General features: G+C 45.0%; 3 protein-coding genes across 3 annotated transcripts; all 3 read left to right on the forward strand.

Annotated features, from left to right (window-relative positions):
- Positions 1-707: 707 nt before the first annotated feature.
- Positions 708-1,286, forward strand: DFJ58DRAFT_736052 (uncharacterized protein; the record flags this gene model as incomplete). Its single annotated transcript, XM_041386737.1, has 1 exon — positions 708-1,286. The coding sequence occupies one exon, from the start codon at positions 708-710 to the stop codon at positions 1,284-1,286; it is 579 nt and encodes a 192-aa protein (XP_041236046.1).
- A 1,981-nt stretch (positions 1,287-3,267) lies between these two features.
- Positions 3,268-4,119, forward strand: DFJ58DRAFT_670849 (uncharacterized protein; the record flags this gene model as incomplete). The annotated part of the gene is made up of 1 exon (XM_041382899.1): positions 3,268-4,119. The coding sequence occupies one exon, from the start codon at positions 3,268-3,270 to the stop codon at positions 4,117-4,119; it is 852 nt and encodes a 283-aa protein (XP_041236047.1).
- Positions 4,120-4,948: 829 nt separating this feature from the next.
- DFJ58DRAFT_719421 (uncharacterized protein) lies at positions 4,949-8,103 on the forward strand (the record flags this gene model as incomplete). Its single annotated transcript, XM_041384625.1, has 13 exons — positions 4,949-5,186; positions 5,268-5,494; positions 5,547-5,752; positions 5,799-5,948; positions 5,985-6,150; positions 6,244-6,351; positions 6,379-6,390; positions 6,415-6,502; positions 6,595-6,762; positions 6,811-7,074; positions 7,227-7,527; positions 7,564-7,628; positions 7,676-8,103. 13 exons carry the CDS (start codon positions 4,949-4,951, stop codon positions 8,101-8,103), a joined length of 2,421 nt encoding a protein of 806 aa, XP_041236048.1.
- Between the last annotated feature and the right edge of the window lie 12,728 nt (positions 8,104-20,831).

A 20,831-nucleotide genomic window follows, 5' to 3' on the forward strand; every position in this document is an offset into this window, starting at 1 on the left:
AGTCGGAACTTCATTTGGGATTTTCCCACTTCATGATATTTCTCTTTTGCTACTAACTACTGTCGCTGATCCTCTCTCTTCACTTATCCCCATGTCTGTCGTCCCCCAGGATATCCCTTGACTCCGGCCTGCATCCATCTGAACTGGCTTCATGCCATTCACTTCAATTGATCAGTTGACTACGCGTCGCTGGTCTCACACTCCTAGACTATGTGTCTGGAAGATCGCCCTGGCTGCTCACCTGTTGCTGCTCCAGTAGGGTTGAAGATCGTCCGCAGGAGTGCTTTGCATCTGGAATCTGTCTGTCCCGCTCGTCCTTTCTTTTACCTTAACATTGAGCGTCTCACAGCCGGTAAGGTATTCACTTGTATTTCATTTACTTTTTACTGATTTCTTCTTACATCCTTATCCTGGTTTTATTGCTCTCTTCCTGGCCAGCAACTCGAACTCCCACGATTACACTCCACAACTGACACTAGGTATGTCTCCTTTTTCGATTGTTCGTTGTGTTGCGCAGTGAAGATTTGTAGTACCCATCATGCCTACTGCTCTGACTCTATTCAAAGCGAATACTGCCCTCTCAGACAGTACGTGTTTCTTTATTTGTCTGTCATGTGCTGACGCCAAATTTTCGAACAGATTAGTTACAATCTTTCGACACTTGCACCGTTGCCGTGCAGGGCAATCTGGTCATCACGACTCCCAATATGCACTTCGTCCCCGAATTTCATCACTTCGACGCAGAAATCTTACAAGCCCGCGCAGATGGTCGCTTTGGCGTCATTGACTGCTTCCAGTGGCCTCAGGCTTACGACGATACATTTTGCCATGCTGCTTGCATACTTCGAAAGGAGGCTTTTCCATCTCCTCACCCACTTCATTGGGCCTGGTTCACCCCTACCCAGAATGACCTTAAGTCCATTCCTGGGAATTTGTTTCCTGTGGGCACACTGGCGTCGGATAAGGTCGATGGATTGCAATCCCTCTTCAAACTGGCGGAACAACGACTCCGTGAGTATAGACAGGCTCAGCCAGACAGAGGCCAAGTTATATATGGCCGCCTTTTGTCCCTCCGCCACGCCGTCGCACGCTTGAAGTCGCACCCCCTCACTTTTCGTGATCTTCTCATTTTCATCACTGACGCTCAGCGTCTCTTTCTCGATATATACTCTTACATTGACTGGGTACTCATAGCTCAACCTCTCACTACTTCAGGCTTTCGTCATGCTGTTTGGGGCGATTGGATGGGCGCTTTTGTGCAGAGTAGCGACGTCTGTGAGAAGTGATTCTGCGCTGGTGTCCCCGTTTGGTATGTTCGCACAAGCGCGTTGTCCTGCATGATTTGGGAATCATGCATGGACATGACTACTAGGTATCCCCCTAAAAGACAAAGTCTGTTAGCTTAGTCCTCAGACTAGTCAACCCATACCTTGGTATCAAACCTTGGTCCAATAGTTTCAGTTTTCCCTCAGTGATTCATGAATCCACCATGTTTTGAAGAAAAGTCATATGTGAGATGGGAATCACATAATGACCTAGTTGATATGAGAAGCAAAATGAAGGTTAAGGTATTGCCTTTCCTTTGGCTTATTCACTTTGGCTAGAGAAACCCATAGAGAAAAGTTCAAAGCCTAACAAAAACCTATCTAAAAAGCCCGCGTATTGTGTACTATTATTTGTTCCATTATTTCTGAGTTGTTTTCTCTAGTGTTTCTTTACTTTACTTTTCTATTAGGATGCTCTGACTAATCAGATGCTTCATGAAATTGTACCTACAGGGTATGATGTCATAATGATGTCATAGGACTTCACCTACACTCCTGCAGGTATTTTGGTTGAAAGATATGATATCATAGTGATGTCATAATGATGTCATGTTCCATGGAATTTGCTAGAACATTCCAATGACTCATAATGACTCATAGTGACTCAGAATGATGACATTATCCCACCATGAATATTCTGGAATGTTCTTTTGCACCTGCTAGAACATTCTGCTCCAGTTTTTGGAATATTCTTCTCACATTCTGAAGTCATTACATCACCTTTTTACTTACATAATATTCCCACACAAAATGTATATAAGGAGAGCCCATTCTCCCCCAAAAAAATAGATCTCCCACTTGTTGCATTCAAGAACTCCCTCTTGAGCAAATTGAACTCTCACCTAAGAAGCTTCAGTCTGGACAAATTGCTGCTTACAAAGCCCATTTCCTTTGTAAGAACTGTCCAGGCAAGTGCAGGGAAAGTGTTTCCCTTGAGATTACGTAAATTTCTCGCGATAGAAATCCAGTTTTGTGAGACCAGTGTTCTCACCACGTAGTGTTTACTGACCAACACGAGCTTTGGTCACCGTTGTTATTTGTGAGACCAGCATTCTCACCAGGTATTTGTATACTGACCAACATGAGCTTTGGTCATTGTTGTTATTTGTCATTGTTTTATTTTATTTGTCATTGTTGTTATTTGTGAGACCAGCATTCTCACCAGGTATTTGTATATTGACCAACACGAGCTTTGGTCCACGTAGTCACATTTGAGACCAGCTTCTCAACAGTTAACCGTATATTCAGGAAACCAGTTCAAGTGTCTAGACGGTATATCCTAGACAATCCCATAGTTTCAATCAGAGATAATAAAGCTCCGGCTAAGTTAATCTGACTGATTGGTTTAGCGAGCCTCCCAAGAACTCACACGTTATCTACCACGAAAGAAGAAAAGTCGTAGACCGTGTTAATCGAGGACTGGCAAGAAGTCTTATCCAGTGTAATTGTGGTGTCATTACATTCTTACACATATTTATATAAGACCCTCGGTTATTAAGACAGCGTACATTCCCCCGAACATGAAAGTCATCGAACCTGTTTTACTCACCCGTCTGGATCGCATCATCCTTGGCATGTATGCGGAGGGCAGCAAAGGTGATATACCGCAGCCCTGGTGGTCATCATCGTCATGTCCATGTTCGCCGCCTATATGCAGGTACAACACACCTAGACCCCAAGGCAGACGACCCTCAACCATCGTCCAGCTCGAATTCCGGTCCTAAAGGATCTAGTCATGGCAAGGCGCCATCTCGACAGAAGAGTAAGGCAAAGCACCAGCCATGTAAGCACCTCTTTCTTTTGTGCACGTTGGATACTCACTATTTTAGACTCCATTGAAGCTCGCCCTGCATGTCCTGCTCAGTCAGGCGAATCAAGGGACAAGTGGCAGGACCCTGACACTCCTTACCTTCCGCCGCTGAACCTGCATTGGGAAGCAGCGATGAAAATTGCAATCAAGGACCAGTCGCGTATTCACACGCCCTACGTTATCGATCGGGGGTATAGATTCCCTGAGCCTGCTCTTCTTATCGGCCCCAAACTGCCTGAATGTCTGCAAACATATCTTGCCAATTGGCTTGCATCTCGTGCACTGTGGGTAGGCCGTGTCGTCCACGATCCTCCACGCACTTATCCCACTCCTCAACTCTGGCGCGACTTCCTTGGTAGTGTGCCTTCTGCCCAGCCACAATCTCATAAGGCTGACAGAAAAGGTCTTACAGCCACCGAGAAGCGGAAGCAGGTGATGCGGGAGTTGTTTGGCGATGATTTGCTAGAATCTCAGGGCGATGTATTTTCGCCAGATGGAGTTGTTGAGTTTCGGGGTGAAGAAATCTCCGTCGGCAGTCTTACTAATCCTTCTGCACTTCTAGCCCAGAAGGTCACATGGGAGCTGTTTGAACTCGGCTTTCAATATGAGTTGCGGGATCTTGATTGTCACTTGGCGCAGAGAGAATGGAAGGATGATCCAGCTGGTCGCGAGCAACTCCTCCATGGCATCTTCCCGGGCGATGCTGGTCTAGTGATGTGGTCAGAGCCATTTGCGTCGGAACATTACGGGTTGTGGGATAACACCCTGAAGGGCTGTCTTCCTTACGTGGAGAATTTCCACCGACTGCTTTGCGATTGGGATGGCGTGCCACCTCTTCTTATGACCCCGCTGACATCAGACAACTTCACAGATACAAAGTCTTGGGAAGTCAAGCGTGTGGCTACAGCATTTTACGTCCAGACATTTTTTGATCATTTCGGCAGGCCTACCATCGTACCCCATTCGCTTCCCATGCAATCATGATTCCATAGTTGTCCTGGTGTATTTTCTGTTGTTTGTTCTCGTTACCTTACAATGAAATTGATGCTGTTGTGTTCCTTCTAGTAGTGCGCTCCATTATTCGGCTGTGTATCGTTACCATCAGCGGACTACGATCTTACTCTGGCATTACGATCTGTATGATTTATTTTCTTGTTTCTCCATTTATGGCTTCATGAAAATACGTATTCACTGCGTGCTTGTTTCAGACATTGAGCCAGAGCCTCATCATGATGGCGGGGCGGTGAGTTCACTTCGTGTTCTATGCTATTATGACAAGGCTCATTCTTTCTTCTGGAACAACTTAGTATAACCACGTGAGGATCCAAATAACGAATGATTTCACTACCGCACATAAGTTACGTGATTTCTCAGCCCAATGCGATTGTTTTGATTTTCCATTAGTGATCTTACTTCGTCCATCAACCTCTGCCACCACTGGTTACTATAATCAAACTTCCCCAGACTGCGCGTCCGTGAGCTGAGTTTCCCTGGTTGACTTCGTGTCACAGTTTCCTGCCTTGTTGACTTCGCCTCTTGAGGTATTGCGCAATGGCAGTCCGCCATCCTAAACCTCGACGTCGTAAGGCAACAACCCACCATTCATCACCTCCGTCGATGCATCAGCCGACTACTAGCATTTGCGAACCTCGGATGCTCAATAGATGGAAATGTCCCCGTGAGACAACAAAACTCGACCTCTATCTTCCTGGCCCACCACCCATCTTAGTTCTGCCAGGACGACAACGTCTAGCACAGCAAAGGCTACGTCGTTCATCATCCATATGTAGGACGGAACCCGGACAGATGGATGATGGACCTGTGTTTTCCCTTCAGCGACTCAATACATTTTTCCAATGACGCTGGTCCCCGTCGTCTCACCAGCTCCCAGAAAAGGGCTAATCAATGGCGCAGATGGTCTGAAGATGTAATTCCACGCATGATAGTGCCCTATCTATCATACCTTCAAGAGACTGTATCGCTACGTCATGCCAACATGCCAGCAATACGTCATCAGACTGATGGAGAGTGCAGAACTGGGTGCAAAACTGGTAGCATCAAAGTTGCATGCGTATTTTTGATGGTATATTATCATTTTTTCTCTTCTAACTTAAATCTAATGTACATTACAGCTTTCGAGGAAATCACCATCATTGCCTGCCCTTGTTCGCCTACCCCGCTTCAGCTTCTTCGTTGCGGGTTTTTTCCATGCGCGCCCGTGGCACCCTCCCTGGCGGTCGACTTACGACTTCTTGAGTTTGTCCGCCTTCATTTTCTTCATCAGTCCCCCAACCAAACGGCGTGGTGTGATGCGCTGGAGACATTTCTGGACGGAATGCAATATAAGTTGAGGCTGAAGGTAAAAAAATTCTGATCTCATCGTTGCATATCCATGCTAAACCTTCCGACAGAATAGCTTACGGCGTCACTTCAGCAATGCGTTCCACTGGTACCAGGTTTTGATTGTATTGGCTCAGGACTACATCTCTATGCTCGTCGTTGGTTCCCGGAAAGATGATGCTCGCGTGGACCAACCTAGTGATTATCTCCGCTCGCGGTGCCCACTCTGTTTTGGAGGGAATGATTGGCGAAATGGAGCAAGAGATTCTCTTCCTATGTGCGTTATTTCTTACTATGCTACCACATCAATTAATCATTTGTAGGCCAGATGTTATTGTTTGCATTGACGCATGCTTTACACAGAAACGCTCTGCAAATCCTCGCGGTGCTACTGGCAGTGATCCTCCTAACCCGACACCATCTTTCTTTCTACCGATGGACGATGTGAAAGCAATGGAAGATTTTGTTGAAAGGTGTCACAGAGACAGACAGCAAGCAAGGACCTCGAGGGCGGAACCTGATGAAGATAGCTATGAGGAGGGCATGCGCATACCAGTATCTGTCTTGAATGGATGTGGTGACTCCTTCATTGCTGCAGATGAAAAGCGGGAGAAGGCAAGTACTCGTTTCTTTACCGATACTGGCCTCATGGCACTGGTTTGTAGACATGACCGTGTCCTATGGATTGCGAACCTGACATCTGCGGGAGAAAAGCAACATTATGCGCTTGCTCTCTTGGACTGATTGTTCAAACATATACCTACTCAGATGACCATCGGGCTTTTGTACGATATCGGATGCCAGCTCAAACAGAGCTGTCGCAAGTGGAATTTCCTGGACGATTCTACTCTATCTCACATTGCATTTGCTGTTGCTGTGTTCCATGCGTATGGTCACCAGTAGGCGTGTCAGATCGTCTACCACCCTAGGAAGTGAGAGGGATTTGGCTTGTCTGATGGTGAAGGATGCGAACGATTATGGAGTTTCCTCAAGCCTCTCATCCCTTCCCTGCGTGTATCAGGGGTATGTATGCTCTTTTTAAATCAGTCTATCAATCTCACTCTTCCGCGAAGTCTAATCAGTGACTTTTCATCCTCGATACTCAAATTCGCCACTTAGACTCGAAATCTTTGCAAGGATTTGGACACTGGCTCCATCGGCGTTGGATCCACTGTCAATCAAAGAAGAATGATGCGCTGGACCGTTTACATGCATTGGAGTTGGACGAGAATATGCTCCGTGTAGAGTGGAAGGCCCAGGTTGATCACCAGACGCGACCCACACCACGTATGCAAATATCTAAGTGTGCCTACTGCTTAACTGAACGTCATGTAGGACAATCTAGAAATAAGGTAGTGGAGGTGATTACCATTATCCTAGCACTAGAGAAGACGCTACAAACTCAGGAAGCCTCCATACGCGAACTCGAGATGCAACTCCATGCTGTCCGTGTCTCTAATATTGGGGAACTCAATCTGCAGCTTGTAGATGCTCGGTCCCGGTATAAAAAAACCGCTGACACTCTCCGACGTCATCGAGCAGCACTTGGAACGGAAGACAAGGTCAACCTGGAGAAGATGAAGAAGGATATACCTTACAGTTCGTTTGAATGCTCGCGCAATCAAAACTCGCATACGTGATTGCCTTCATCAGTGAAAGTTTGAATTGGAGAGACTTGAGAGATCATACAGAGCCACAGTCAATGGTGTGTTGATAGTTTTATTACACTGATACATCTCATAATTTTACAGCTGAGCGTAAACTTCATGCGAATACGCAACACTCAATCGAACGCCGAGAGCCTGGCATCCTCAAATTAATTACTACCTACAATGGTTTGTGCTCACAACTACGGTCTCTTATTCAACAGCGGCGAGCACCCCCTTCTGCTGTTCCCCCTCATATCATCCCGCGTGATGGCATCTTTCAGCTCGACATTGATGACGACATCTGGCAAGATGTTGGGCTAGATGATGACCCTCTGAACCCTCCAGCATGGCTATCGGATGACAAGGTCAGGAATGGTATCCGGTTGCAACTTGAAGCTGACCGGTGCAATGAGGAGGAGGCTTGACTGATGTGGGAGAGGGCCGTCCTTCAAGAATGGATGTTAGCAGAGTGGGACAGTACGCAAACTGCCTTGAATAAAGCAGGTGCGTCAGTGTGCAAATGTTATGAACAGTATCTAATTATTTCACAGTCGCAGATCCAGTGATGTCTTTCCACCTTGGGTCTCGCGCAGATGAACTTGTCAACATCTGCGTCATCTGGAGGAAAAAGGTTCAGTGTATTCCGTGCGTGTGGCCTATGATTGCGAGTTGGGGACCCTCAGACGAGGCTTTGGTTCAAGCCGCTTTTAGTCAGGCACGATCATCGTTTTGGGATGAGGATGATGATGACGAGAGTTTGGAAGGAGATAGAGAGGGTGATGGAGAGAGTGACCTGGAGTATGGCGAAATTGAAGATGAGGAACTGATGGATGCTATTGAGGAGATTGCATTGGCAGATGCATATAGGTATGACCAGAATAAGGAGCTCGTGGATGACCTGGATGACTTGGATGACATTGATAATGACTTCATGCCTTCTTCCCCTATAAAATCGTTACACAAGCGGCGCAACATGTAGAATGCAGTGTTTCAATACAATATTTTCTGTAATATCCTATTTATTTAATAAGATATTTTCTGTCACATCCCATTTGTTAAATTTGTTAAGATATTCATTAACACATGTGTGCATATGACAGACAGAAAGAATTCACATACCATTTTGTGCAATTCATCAATTTTTTCTTGGCAAGGGTACTGGACCAACATCATAGATTCGTACCATACAGCATTCCAATCATCATCAATTTTTTCTTGGTGGGAGGACTGGACTGTCATCATAGATTCTAACCGTACAGCATTCCGATCATTCTTGGTGGGGGTACTGGACTGTCATCATAGATTCATACTGTACACCATTCCAATCTTCATTGATTTTTCTTGGCAGGGGTACTGACTGACATAGGGAGGGGGGGCTCTGTAATAAGGGGCATTCTGCGCAATTTATCAATTTTTTCTTGGTGGGGGTACTGGACAAACATCATAGATTCGTACCGTACAGCATTCCGATCATGCTTGGAGGGGGTACTGGACCGTCATCATAGATTCGTACTGTACAGCATTCCAATCTTGATCAATTTTTCTTGGCGGGGGGTACTGACTGACATAGGGAGGGGGGGGTCTGTAATAAGAGGCATTTTGCGCAATTCATCAATTTTCCTTGGTGGAGGTACTGGACCGTCATCATAGATTAATACCATACCGCATTCCGATCATCATCTATTTGTTCTTGGCGAGGATACTGGACTGACATAGGGAGGGGGGGTCATCTGGAAAAGCGAAAAGGTGTATAATAAAGGTGTGGGTTATCTTGTCCCTGTAACTTGTATGTTGGGTATTGGACCGACATCATAGATTCGTACCGTACAGCATTCTGATCATGTTGTTGTGGGTCTGCCCTATATTACATATGGTTCACCCTAGTTAGTCTATCATGTTGTTGTGGTCCACCCTACATGACATATGGTCCGCCCGACATAGGCTATATTGTCTTTGCGGTCTGCCCTATAGGACATATGGTCCTCCCTAATTAGTCTATAGTGTTGTTGCGGTCCGCCCTACGCAGGCTGAATTGTCTTTGCGGTCTGCCCTATGGGACATATGGTCCTCCCTAATTAGTCTGTAGCATTGTTGCGGTCTGCCCTATGTAGGCTATATTGTCTTTGCAGTCTTCTACCATGGGATCATGACCGAAGATACTACTGGTAAACCTGGCATCCAGGCAAAGGTAAGTAGGATGGGCAAAATCGCCTAGGCAAAGGTATGGTAGAAGTCACAAGTACCATGGTTCAGCACTTTTGGTAGGGGTCTGACAAAGGTAAGTTATTCACGGGATTTAGAGTGATCATGTAGCCAACAGTCAAAAGTGAGTATCAACAAAGGTACTGATTGCGCAAAATTTTGAAAAACTAGGCGACCACTACCAAGGTCCAAGGTAGGAAGCATCCTAGCTATCAACTCTGTAGCTTTTTTTTATTGTACTACGTAAAACTCCGGAATGTACAGGTGAGGTCAGTAGCAAGTGTAGGTGCATGGGGATATGCATCTGTAAAATTCAACCAGCATCCCTGCAGCGAAAGTATGTAACAACTATACCACATTATTACGTGCAAATCGACAGGACATGTGCAGACATAGGGTGTAAACCGGTCAAAGAGGCTCGGCTGAGTGACAGATAAGGAAGGTAGGTCCAGGTATGCCAGTAACACATAGACGAATATGGTAATACAATCATAGTGTGAAGTAGTAGAACTAAACAGATACAACCACAAATACTACCAGACTTCGGAATGTACAGGTGTCTTCCTAGCAAGACACTAAATTGGGCAATGTACAATTGCATCCACAAATTCAGCCATTATATGATTCTATACGGTAGATATAACACAAACATTCATTGTAGTCTAATGCTATTCACCATCAGAATCAACAGAAAATTACTGCAAAAAATCGAACATTTAGGTGGTTTGTGACCCCAGACACTCCTATATATCCAGGGAAATCCATTAGATATGTGGTCCAAAATACCCTGTGGTACGTGCCATGACATGGTCCCAACGGTCTATGGTCCATGTGCAGCACATTCTCTTTTGGTCCACAAAAACAATAGGGAAGGACCATGGAACACTGGAGAGACCAGCAGAAACATACCTCTTAGGTGCAAACCTCTATATACAACAATCAACCTAAGAGGTATCTAAAATTGGGTGACCAAAGTGTTCAACCTGGGCACCAACAAATTGATGAAAAAGGTCGACACAGCATGTTGCAGTTTTCTTGCTACTGGTAAGAATAGTTGTTACTTACACATCTCTGATTCTGATCTCCTGCTTAGCTTTTACAGAGACTTGGCACTAGCCTATATGAATCTGAGTGATTTCTTTTTGTAAATGACTACTGTAAAATAGGATTGATTACTCTGCTGTGATACATATTCGTGTATAGATTATCGTTGAGTGAGTGATGATTCAACTGTGAGAGGGCGATGAGTGGGTGATCATTGGGTGATCAATTTTATCTGGAGACAAAACTTGATGATTTGTCTTCACATTTTATCATCAGGGGGTATTTGAAATATTAACGCCTGTCGAAGTGGTGGTCTAAACTTCATACATGAGCAGACATTCAATCACATGCAATGGTTGAAGTTTTTTCGAGTATTAAATGTGAAGTTTCATTTTGAAGTTTAGGGCAGCATTAAAAATACATTTATATTTCTTATTGTCGTTGATGTTCGGCTGGCAACAAAATGTTTGCTAATGCTTTATATTTCTCATGTCGTGCAAGATCTCTTTAATATTTGAAATTTTGCATCTCCTTTGACGACAACCTAAATACTAAGTGTTATCTTCACATTTTGCATGGCATTCAAACCTGTCTTAAATATTGCAAACTGATGACGGCACAAGGTAGAATGCAATCTCGCATAATGTTAACCAGATACAATCATAGTTGTGATTGGGAGAAATTCTGAGGGCTAAGTACAAAAACACGACCTTATATACTGTCGAAGTGTACCAAGCCTGAAAATAAGGGGAAAACATATTACACTGAAAACTTAACATATGGGCCCAGGAACAACGAGTTACCGGGCCTAGAACAGTCTATCTTCGATATTCTGAGACCTTCCTTTTGTGTGGGTGCCGGCGCCACATACTCCCCTCCAGGATGTGCAACATCCTTCATTTCTTCCTCCTGGTGGGTTCCTTCCCAGAAATGTCTCCGGCGCTCTTACCTGGCTGGGACACAAGTTCCTCTTCTTTATCAACTTCCATATGCGCCTGGTTACAAGGGGCAGTAGAGGTAAGAGGGGACAAATTGCAAGGGGTATGAGGAGTGGTATGAGTGCTGCTTGGCCCTTCACCTCAATCCTTTGGCAGATTGGTAGGGGGGATGCTAGCAGTGTGGCGGGCGCATTTGGCTGCCTTCCGCTCCGAGATACTTCGGTTGCGCCATTCCCTTTGCCATTTGGTGGTCTCAATATTCATACACAGGGCCTCTTCCAATAGCTCAGCCCAGCAAGGATTAATCCCACGCCCGCCTTCCGGGGGGCGGTGGATTGGTGGTGTTTAGGTTGCAAGGCTGGGGGGATATCCTCACCAACGAGGTCTGTGAGGGGATGGGGAAGGGCCTCCGATGTGTGGCCCTTTGGATGATTCTTCCGTGATGCAGGACACGAGTCCATTGGCGGGTCTGCATCATGTTGAAGGAGAGGACAAAGTCTCCATACCCTACGGGGTTGGCACGATTTGCAGCCATCCCAGACCATAAGGATGCATTGTGTTCGAGGTAGGCGCAGAGCATGTCGAGGACAACCAGCATGTCCCCGTTGCCTAGGCAGTGGGGCAGGGTAAAACGACACATGCCAGTGCATGTGAGGATGGGGGGCATGGTGGTGATGTGACAGGCGAATAGCAGTAGGGAGTCATTGGAGGTGAAGGAAAAGGAGGGAGTTAGGAGAGGAGGGAGTGAGGCCCAGGGCTTTATAAGCCGAGTCTTTGGGGGATAGGTGCCCTACTGACACCTGGGAACCTCCTGTTGGGGGGCTCCTGGTCCCTTCCTCTAGTTCCAAGATGTTCTCGATACCTAGTACTGTAAAGTATTCTTTTAGTGCGTCTAGCTCTTCTACTCACTTATAGGGCAACCAGGTGATGTTACTGCTTTTCCACTTGGTTTCAAACAGGGAGTCGGTGTAGAGACTCGCGTTTCTGTGGGCTCATATGGGCTCATTTTACGAATTCTGATGACTGGCCTTTACTGCACAACTCGCACTATCATCCACTATGACTTCCCTATAGAGCGCACCACTTTCCCGCAAAACGCGCCATAGGCGCGACACTTTCCCACACAACGCGCAGCATTCCCACATGCGCGCCTTGCGTGCTTTCTCGCGCTTAAGCGCCCTGCATCGCGCATCATCCAGGAGCATCCATCCATCGTCCGACCAGTCCCTCGGTATGTCCCTTTTCGTGATCTGACCATATTTGGCATATTACACTTCCCATTTCATTATGCACCCTTACTTTACATCACCTTACCTCACATTACATACTTAGAGCGCTCCCTATTCGGCTCCGAGCCCTGGGAGAGCGCTTAGGTAGAACTTACATACTCTCATGTTCGTTTTACACCGAACATTACACCTTAGCTTCCTACCACCAGCTTCCTACCACTCAGTATCTATCACCAGTTAGTTCCATGCAATGCATGTGTCCATCATCATCTTGAGGCCCTAGCATCAGTCTATAGCTAGTGGCACTATCAGTATCTGTCTAGATCTGCGCTTTACCTCTTATCAGTCTCAGTATCCGTCTCCTACACTTGTGCACCGCTTGCACTACCTTCCCGCACTTCGCGCACTTTCACACTTCGCTTTCCAGTGCGCGTTTTCTCGCGCTTTCACCGCCATTCACCAGGGTTGTTCAGCATCATTCCGTGGATCCTTGCTTTCTTTGCTTCCCCTTTAGGGTCGAACGTTCTTGCATTCTGCAAGTATAGCAGCTAGGCAGAGCTAAGACTCACTTATACTGGCTGAGCACTTTTCTTATATGTGCCTGCCAGGTTGTGATACCCACATTGGTTCGCTTCCCAGTGTGAGTTAGGATCCTGTCGATAGCCATTCTGACTCGGGTTCTTCAAAGTTGGCTACGTCAGGAAACCTGCCATTTCCATGATAAGCTGAGAGATCTGAAGGAAATGATAAGCTACTGGACTATGTATATGATATACTGTACATCTGAGGTCAGACCCAACAGATTGTTTCAGGCAAGACAGACACTTTACCTGGCAGGATATTAATACCTGCAGAGTGATCATATCATCAGTGAATCCAAAATACATTATTTCAGACAGCACAGTATATCTATCCATCAGACAGTCAGTAGTTGCAGGTCAACCAGAGCAATCAGACACAAATGAGGTCATGTTTCCTGATCCTCCAGTACCATGGACCATCTGTCCCCCAAACCAGCAATTGTTTCAGGAATATCAGACAAAACAGCTGCAAGAAACCTCAGGCTCTCATATCAACAAAGAGATAGGCAGTCTGGATCTCAGAGCATCAATACAAACAGGAATTATCAAATACACAGAAAGGCTGAACATTCATGTCATTCCTGATCAAGAGTCTATCCATGGTCTCATGACATCAATAGGATAAGATCTTAGCAAGTTATAAGCAAAACACTTGAAAGTGAGTAATTTGATTGTAAGAATTTCAATTATAATAAGCAAAAATGTGGTCAAACCCTAACCCTAAGTAAGCAAAAATGCGAAATTTCACCAAGTCTTTTGTTTGATACAAGTTTGGCACTGCTTATATAAGCAAAAATGCATTCAACAAACAAGTCTTTTCCTTTCCTTTCCTTCCTTCTGACTATCATGGCCCTTGTCATAATTCTCTCTTCTCCTTTGTTCTGGTCTTTTTTTCTTTCTCTTCCTGGGGGATGGACTAGTAATGGGCTGGTAATGGGCTGGTGGAGGGCTGATTAGTGGGTTGATTCATTATAGGGGTTGTGACAAAACTACTGTATAATTTTGATACTAGTTTCAAGCCCATCTGCCCATGATCATGTCATGCTTAGCTTCATAGCTTCAAACTTCAGTGTGACCTGTGACCATGCCTAAATAGGTTCATCCAAGTCAGCTCGTTTACATTGGCATAAAGTTGCTGATGTTCAGTTCAAGTCTGGTTCAGGCAAATTTTCATCAAACCTGAATACAGACTGGATGTGTTTCGAGTGATAGTCTTGAACCCAAACCTGGACTGTATTTAGTAGTGGTCCAGTCCAACATGGGTCTGGTCCATGTTCAAACTGAGTCCAAACCATTTTCAAGTTGCATAAGGAATTTTCTTGCCTATATGTGAATTGACAATATACAACTACTGTGCTACACTGTCATATCCTGTATTCCGGACCTATGTCCGATGATGTTCCCACGCCTTCCGGATGCACATCCGGACCTCCATACCCTTATCCATGACTCCATACCCTTATCCATGCCTTCAGTCCTCCATTCCACTATTGGTTTGGATCCGTACACCTTCGTACATCCATATATCAATACCTTCGGACCTCCGCAGCTAAGCCTGCTCCATCCACCCTTAGTCCTATCAGATCCAAGCTCATTCCATCTCGGACTCTACCTTCCCTAGACTACTGGTCTATATCCATGATCCATATCCTAGTCTCGTCTTCACCTAGATCTCCGGATCCGCTCATCCGATATCCAGACGCCTCATCCGATATCTCTAGACCTCCGGATCCGACCTATACTCATATCCGAAGCCCAAACCTTAAATCAGCATCTATCTCCTTATGGTAATCCCTTGACTCCAGACTTCGGTTATCTCTGTTTCCGTCTTGCTTATTGATCTTTGTACTCTGTTCATATCCGAGTTCATTTACTTATGTTCCGTTCATACTTACTAATATGTTTCCACATGCTCGTACATAGCATTGTGTTCATTTTACCGATCCTCGCGGATCCCGTCCAGTATATAAACCTCTGTACAACTCCTGTAAAGTTTCCTTAGTTCGAATATTGCCTTAGACTTTGCTCTGTCTCAACATAGACTTGCTCCCTTGCATCTTAGACTTCACTCATTCTTGTCTTGGACTTTGGTCCATCTGAGTTCTGCCTTTCCATCAAGGCCTAGGGATGGATTCCCTAGGCCGGAAATCTGGACCTTCGGATTTGTCCCCTATGTCTCTGTTCTGAAGTCTAGGGATTGATTCCCTAGACCGAAGTTTTGCCTTTCCGGCACTTCCTGTCTTTCTGAGACTTCTGTCTAAACCCCGTCTATCCGACTCTACCATAGTGTAGTCTACCTCTGTTTGTTTTCTACTCCGGACCTTGTCCATAGTAGCCTTTCCCCTCCTGTCCTAATCCTGTCCGCTCCTCCGGTCCTCGTAAACCTTCGGACCTTCGGACGTCATAACCTTTGGACATCGTAACCTTCGGATGTTGTAACCTTCGGACGTCTTAACCTTCGGACCTCTGGACGTCCTGTCCTTCGGACCACTCCTCTTATCCTATCCTGCTTTGGACTCTGTCCCTTGCAGCCCATCCTCTATGTGTTTCTATCTAGGGAACTTACCTTTGGAAGTCTTACCTTCGGATCTGATACAGCGGATGAAACTCCTCCGGAGTTTCCTATACTCCTCCGGAAGTTTCTCGCACTCATCCGGAAGTCCTCTAGCACTCTACTAGAGTAGCCAGCCTCCAGAAGTCCTTCGGACTTCGTCGGATTCCATCTGGACTTCATTCTGAAATTAAGGGCACGTACTTGGGTAAGGGGCACAGCGCACGAGCTGAGGCCAAGCCCTTCAGATCTGTTAACCCTTGAGCTACGGTCTTAACATACACAATGTTACTGCTCTGACAAAGTTTCTTGTTTCAATACCTGCTCTGATGAGTCCTCATCCCACTATCTCTTCTGTGCTGCATGTTAATGAAGGTTGAACTAAAGAGAGTCTCAGTATCCAGGAAGAACAGCTATGACATTAATAGTACCTAAGGGGAGAGTCTAGAGATGATGTAATGTAAGATAGAGTCGGTGTGCAAGAGAGAAATGAAACATACCTCAGTATCTAGGAAGAACAGCTGAGGTATGAACATATGAGACAAGAGACTTATAAGGTAAATTAGGTAGAGTCCATGATAACAGAGACAAACAAATAAACACAAGTGACAATGTTGCACCTACAACACATCCTTTAAACTTACCCCCCTCAACCAGATGACACAGAGCCAGACCAGTACGGTGTATGATGAATATTGGATGAGGGAGTGTTTTTGTAAAGATGTTAGCAGTGTTTTTATGAGTTGAAACTCATATAGGTAAGAATGTCCCTTTCTCAATGTGCCGCTGGATGAAATGATACCGCAAATCAATGTGTTTAGTGTAAATATGATTGGCCACCTCCTGCATTGTTTGCAAATAGCTGAAGCGGAAGAGTAAGAGGAATCTTGACACATCTGAAGAAGGATTGTAGCCAGAGGCCATCCTGTATGGCAGCTGTTACGGCCATATACTTGGCTTCAGTTGATGACAGTGTATGTGTCAACTGCTTCTTTGTGGAGTGGGACACAGGCCAACCATTGAAGAACCATACATATCTGGACACTGAAACATGATCCTCAGGACATGAGGCCCAGTTGGAGTCGCTGAAAGCATGAAGGACAGGGTTGACACCAGCACCTCCATAGTGAGTTCACATATTTATAGTTCCAGCAAGATATCTAAGGACATGTTTTGCAGCAGTATAGTGTCAAGACTTGGGGGATGCATTGTTCTGTGTGAGGTGCATGATAGTATGGGCAATATCTGGTTGAGTATACATCGCGAGGTACAGAAGCTCACCAACCAGCTTTCTGTACTTGGCCTCAAGATCGTCTATGTGAGGATGAAGGTCAGTGGGATGACCAAAGGGAAAGCTGGGGTCCATGGGAAGAGAAACAGGATTGCATTTAGCCATGTCATGCTTTGCAGAAGGTAAACAATGTATTCTTCTTAGTGCTATCCATAGCTTGTGTGTCTGACAGTCTTGGATGAATTAAATGCTAAGATATTTAGTGATGGGGCCCAGATCCGTTATACCAAAGCATTGAGTGATTTTTCCCTTCATCTTGTCAAGGAATTTGCAGTTGTTCACCCCTGCCAGTCCATCATTGGTGTGCCATGCAATGATGCATATGATTCTCATCCCCTCACCATTGACATGGTCAAAGATGAACACTGTGTAATCTGCCTTACAATGATTGAATCCAAGACTGCTGAGTACTACCCAAAGTAATTCATACCAGCCATATGCAGCCTGTTTCAGTCTGTAGAGTGATGAGAGCAGATGCATGATAAGATATTGACCTTCAGGACCCGAGTGTTCAAAACCAGGGGGTTGGTGCATGTACATGTCCTCCTGCAGCTTACCCCAGAGAAATTCACACCAGGCATCAAAACAGTCAAGTTTGCAGTCGTTCACTGCAGCATAGGTGGATAGCATACATATTGAGGAGGACTTAGCCATGGGTGCAAATGTCTTGCCGAAATCAATCCCTGGGACCTGTGAGAACCCCTGTATGACGAGCCTTGCCTTGAACACTAGGCCACCTTTCAAATCCTCCTTGAATTCAAGGACCTACCAACACCTGATTGCACGACACTCTGCAGGTAAGACAATGAGCTTGTAAACATTCATTTCTAACATAAGATTGATTTCCTTGTGCATGGCTACAAGCCAATTGTCAGTGTCAGAATGGCAGCACGGCTTCATCATATGTGGCAGGGGGGACTTTTAGATTGTAACCAGGTACCAGTGGGTTGCAGTAGGTATCACTGCAAACAGACAGGCACACGACTTTGATGGCAATGAGGTTAGCTATCACCTGAGGGAAGCCAATCTCTTCCTCATAGGGGACAATGACATCAGAGTCATTTGTTGGCACAGGAGTAGCATTGTGCCTTGCAGGCTTGTATGGAGCAGTCAGAATGTATACTGTGGGAACCACATAAGAGGCAGAGGAGGAGGAGGAACTCTCTGCATTTTGCAGCTTTGACGTCATGCTGGCATGCAAAGCAGGACTGATCAGCAACAAGACGACTCTTATAGGCCTGACCTTTGGCAGTGGGCATTGGGATACAAGAGGAACAACATGTGACAGGCTGGTTGTGAGAGGATGTTGCAGGGGCAGGGGGAGGAGAAGCTGTTGATGGAGAGTGAGTAGAAGCAACTGAATCATCATTGTTGTTATCATCACTGTCTGGAAAAGGACAATTGGAAAAATCCTCATCAAAAATGACATCCCTGGAGTTAAAAAAATGCACCCATTGCAATGTCTCTCAATTGCCACACCTTAATGCCTGGAGGATACCCCATGAAAATTGCTTCCCTTGACTGTAGACCCAGCTTCTCCTGGAGTTCAGATGGGATCTATGTGAAGCAACGCACACCAAAGACATGTAGATGAGGAAGTGTGGGCTGCAAGCCCATAAGCATCTCGTAGGGTGTGCATCCAGGAGGGAGTGTGTGGGACTCTGTCCTGTTGAAGAGGTAGGCAGCCATCAGAGCTGCTTCCCTCCACAGAGTACAAGGCAGGTGTGCATGATCCAACATAGCTTACATATGTCCCTCGATGGTTTACATTACCCTTTCCGCCTTGCTATTCTGCTGATGTGCATAAGGCACAGAACACTTACATTTAATCCCAACTGACTCCAAAGTGGTTGTGAAGGCATTGTTGATGAACTCACCCCTATTGCCTAAGTGAAAGATCTTGACCTTCAACCCTGACTTATTCTCCCATTTAGCTTGTACAGTGGTCCAGGCATGCAGTGCTTGATCTTTTGTGGCTGTCATATACCATACTTCTAGTACAGGTCGGGACATCTGGATCTCAGATCCAATCCAGATCCATTGTTCTAATCTGTTGTTTGGTCCACTATTCAATTCCTGTTCATATAACCTTAATACAGCATCTATCTCCTTTCAGTAATTCTTTGACTATTGGTACTCTGGTTATCTGTACTTCTGTTTGTCTTACTGATCTATTACATACCTTTCATCTCCGTTTCATGATTGGTGATCAATCCTACTTACTAATAGACTTTGCATATGCTTCATACATAGCCTTGGACATTGCTGATTGATCATTCCATTAGATACCTATAGTATATAAACTCTTGTACAACTCTGTAACACATCAGTTTGAATATCATCTTAGATTATACTCATTCTCATCTCAGACTTCAAGTCCTCCTCTGTCCATCTTCCATCTTCCATCTGAACTTGAGTTACTTCGACTCTTGTCTACTCCGAGACTTAGGATTAACTCCTATGGTCTATATCTCCACCTTTGTCTTAGGACAGTCTACCTCCAATAGTTTCTAGTTTCAACTCCATCTGGATTAGCCATTACATTACTTGTTTGATATCCAGAAGTCATCTGGAATGGACTATAATACTCATCCCTCTGGATGCGATATCATTAGCCTTCTGAAATAAGGGGTAATACTCAGGAAAGGGGCACAGTACACAAGCTGAGGCTGAAACCCTTCAGATCTGTTACCCTTTGAGTACAGTATAGGACCAGTCCTTTACCCACCTCAGGCAAAATTCATTATTTCTTCATTTTTTCACATCAACATATAGGAATATATTAAAGATGAGGCCTCAATGGACATTTATATAGTATATGATGAAGAATCAATGTTCACAATGTTGTGCATGACACAAATTAGTTGATTTTTCCTTCCTGAGTGAATTTTGTTGGGAGCATAGTACATCAATGATTTTTTTTTACAAAAAGTGGCTGGTAGAATACAAAGTATATCTGTACACTTGTTTATTTGCATGCACAACAGCTTTTGGTAGTGTTGGCCAACCACAACACACAACATTTCAGACTAGCCATAGATAATATAGTGAAAGCAGGAGCTGGTGCAGGCTGTGATACAGCATATTTATTGAACTGTTGTATTGTCAATAATGTTTATCAGATGAATTAAGCTATCCAACTCATGACTTTTTCCATTGTTGTTTTTGCATTGTTTCAGCCACTCTCGGTCCAAAACAGTTTGAAGTACTTGTCTTGAAACATATAGGTTCAAGTCTGTTGAGTTACAAATCAGCACCTGGCATTAAAAACTATGAATTACATACATATCAACACAATGTGAACTGGTCTTTTTCAAGCTGTAAATTGCAGCATTGAGTGCTGGCCTAAAGGTCACCATCTCCAGATCTTCAGCATACTCCTGCCACTTCACAATGAACTCTTCATAAAGGGGTGGTGTGAAAAACACAACCTGACTAGGCACTTGTAAAGGTACTCAGCCAGTATATGTCTAATGCTCTGCCTATGCTGCTATACTTGCAACAAAGATGCAAGAACATTTGATCCGAGGGAAAAGCTACTAAGGACTACTCAAGATCAAAAGACCCGAAAGAGCGCTAAAGCGTGGGAATAGCGTGTTGCAAGATAGAGCGCTAATGCATGGGAAAGAGCAGAAGTCAAGAAAGCAGACACTGAGTCAAAGGAGGGTAATGGATAGCGAGTGAAATCAAAGGTATTGATCGCAAGGGTAAGGAAAGTCAAATAGGGGCCATAGAGTGCCACTAAAGGGTGACTACTTCTAAGTAAAACCTAAGGGAAGGAAATACAGTCAAAGGGAAGTAATGTCAAAGTAATCACCATAGGCTTCTTATACTAGTAAACTATACCATCTCAGACTCGGAAGGGATAGGA

Source organism: Suillus subalutaceus (genome assembly GCF_016647625.1).
Source record: "Suillus subalutaceus strain FC151 chromosome Unknown DFJ58scaffold_246, whole genome shotgun sequence".
NCBI lineage: Eukaryota > Fungi > Basidiomycota > Agaricomycetes > Boletales > Suillaceae > Suillus > Suillus subalutaceus.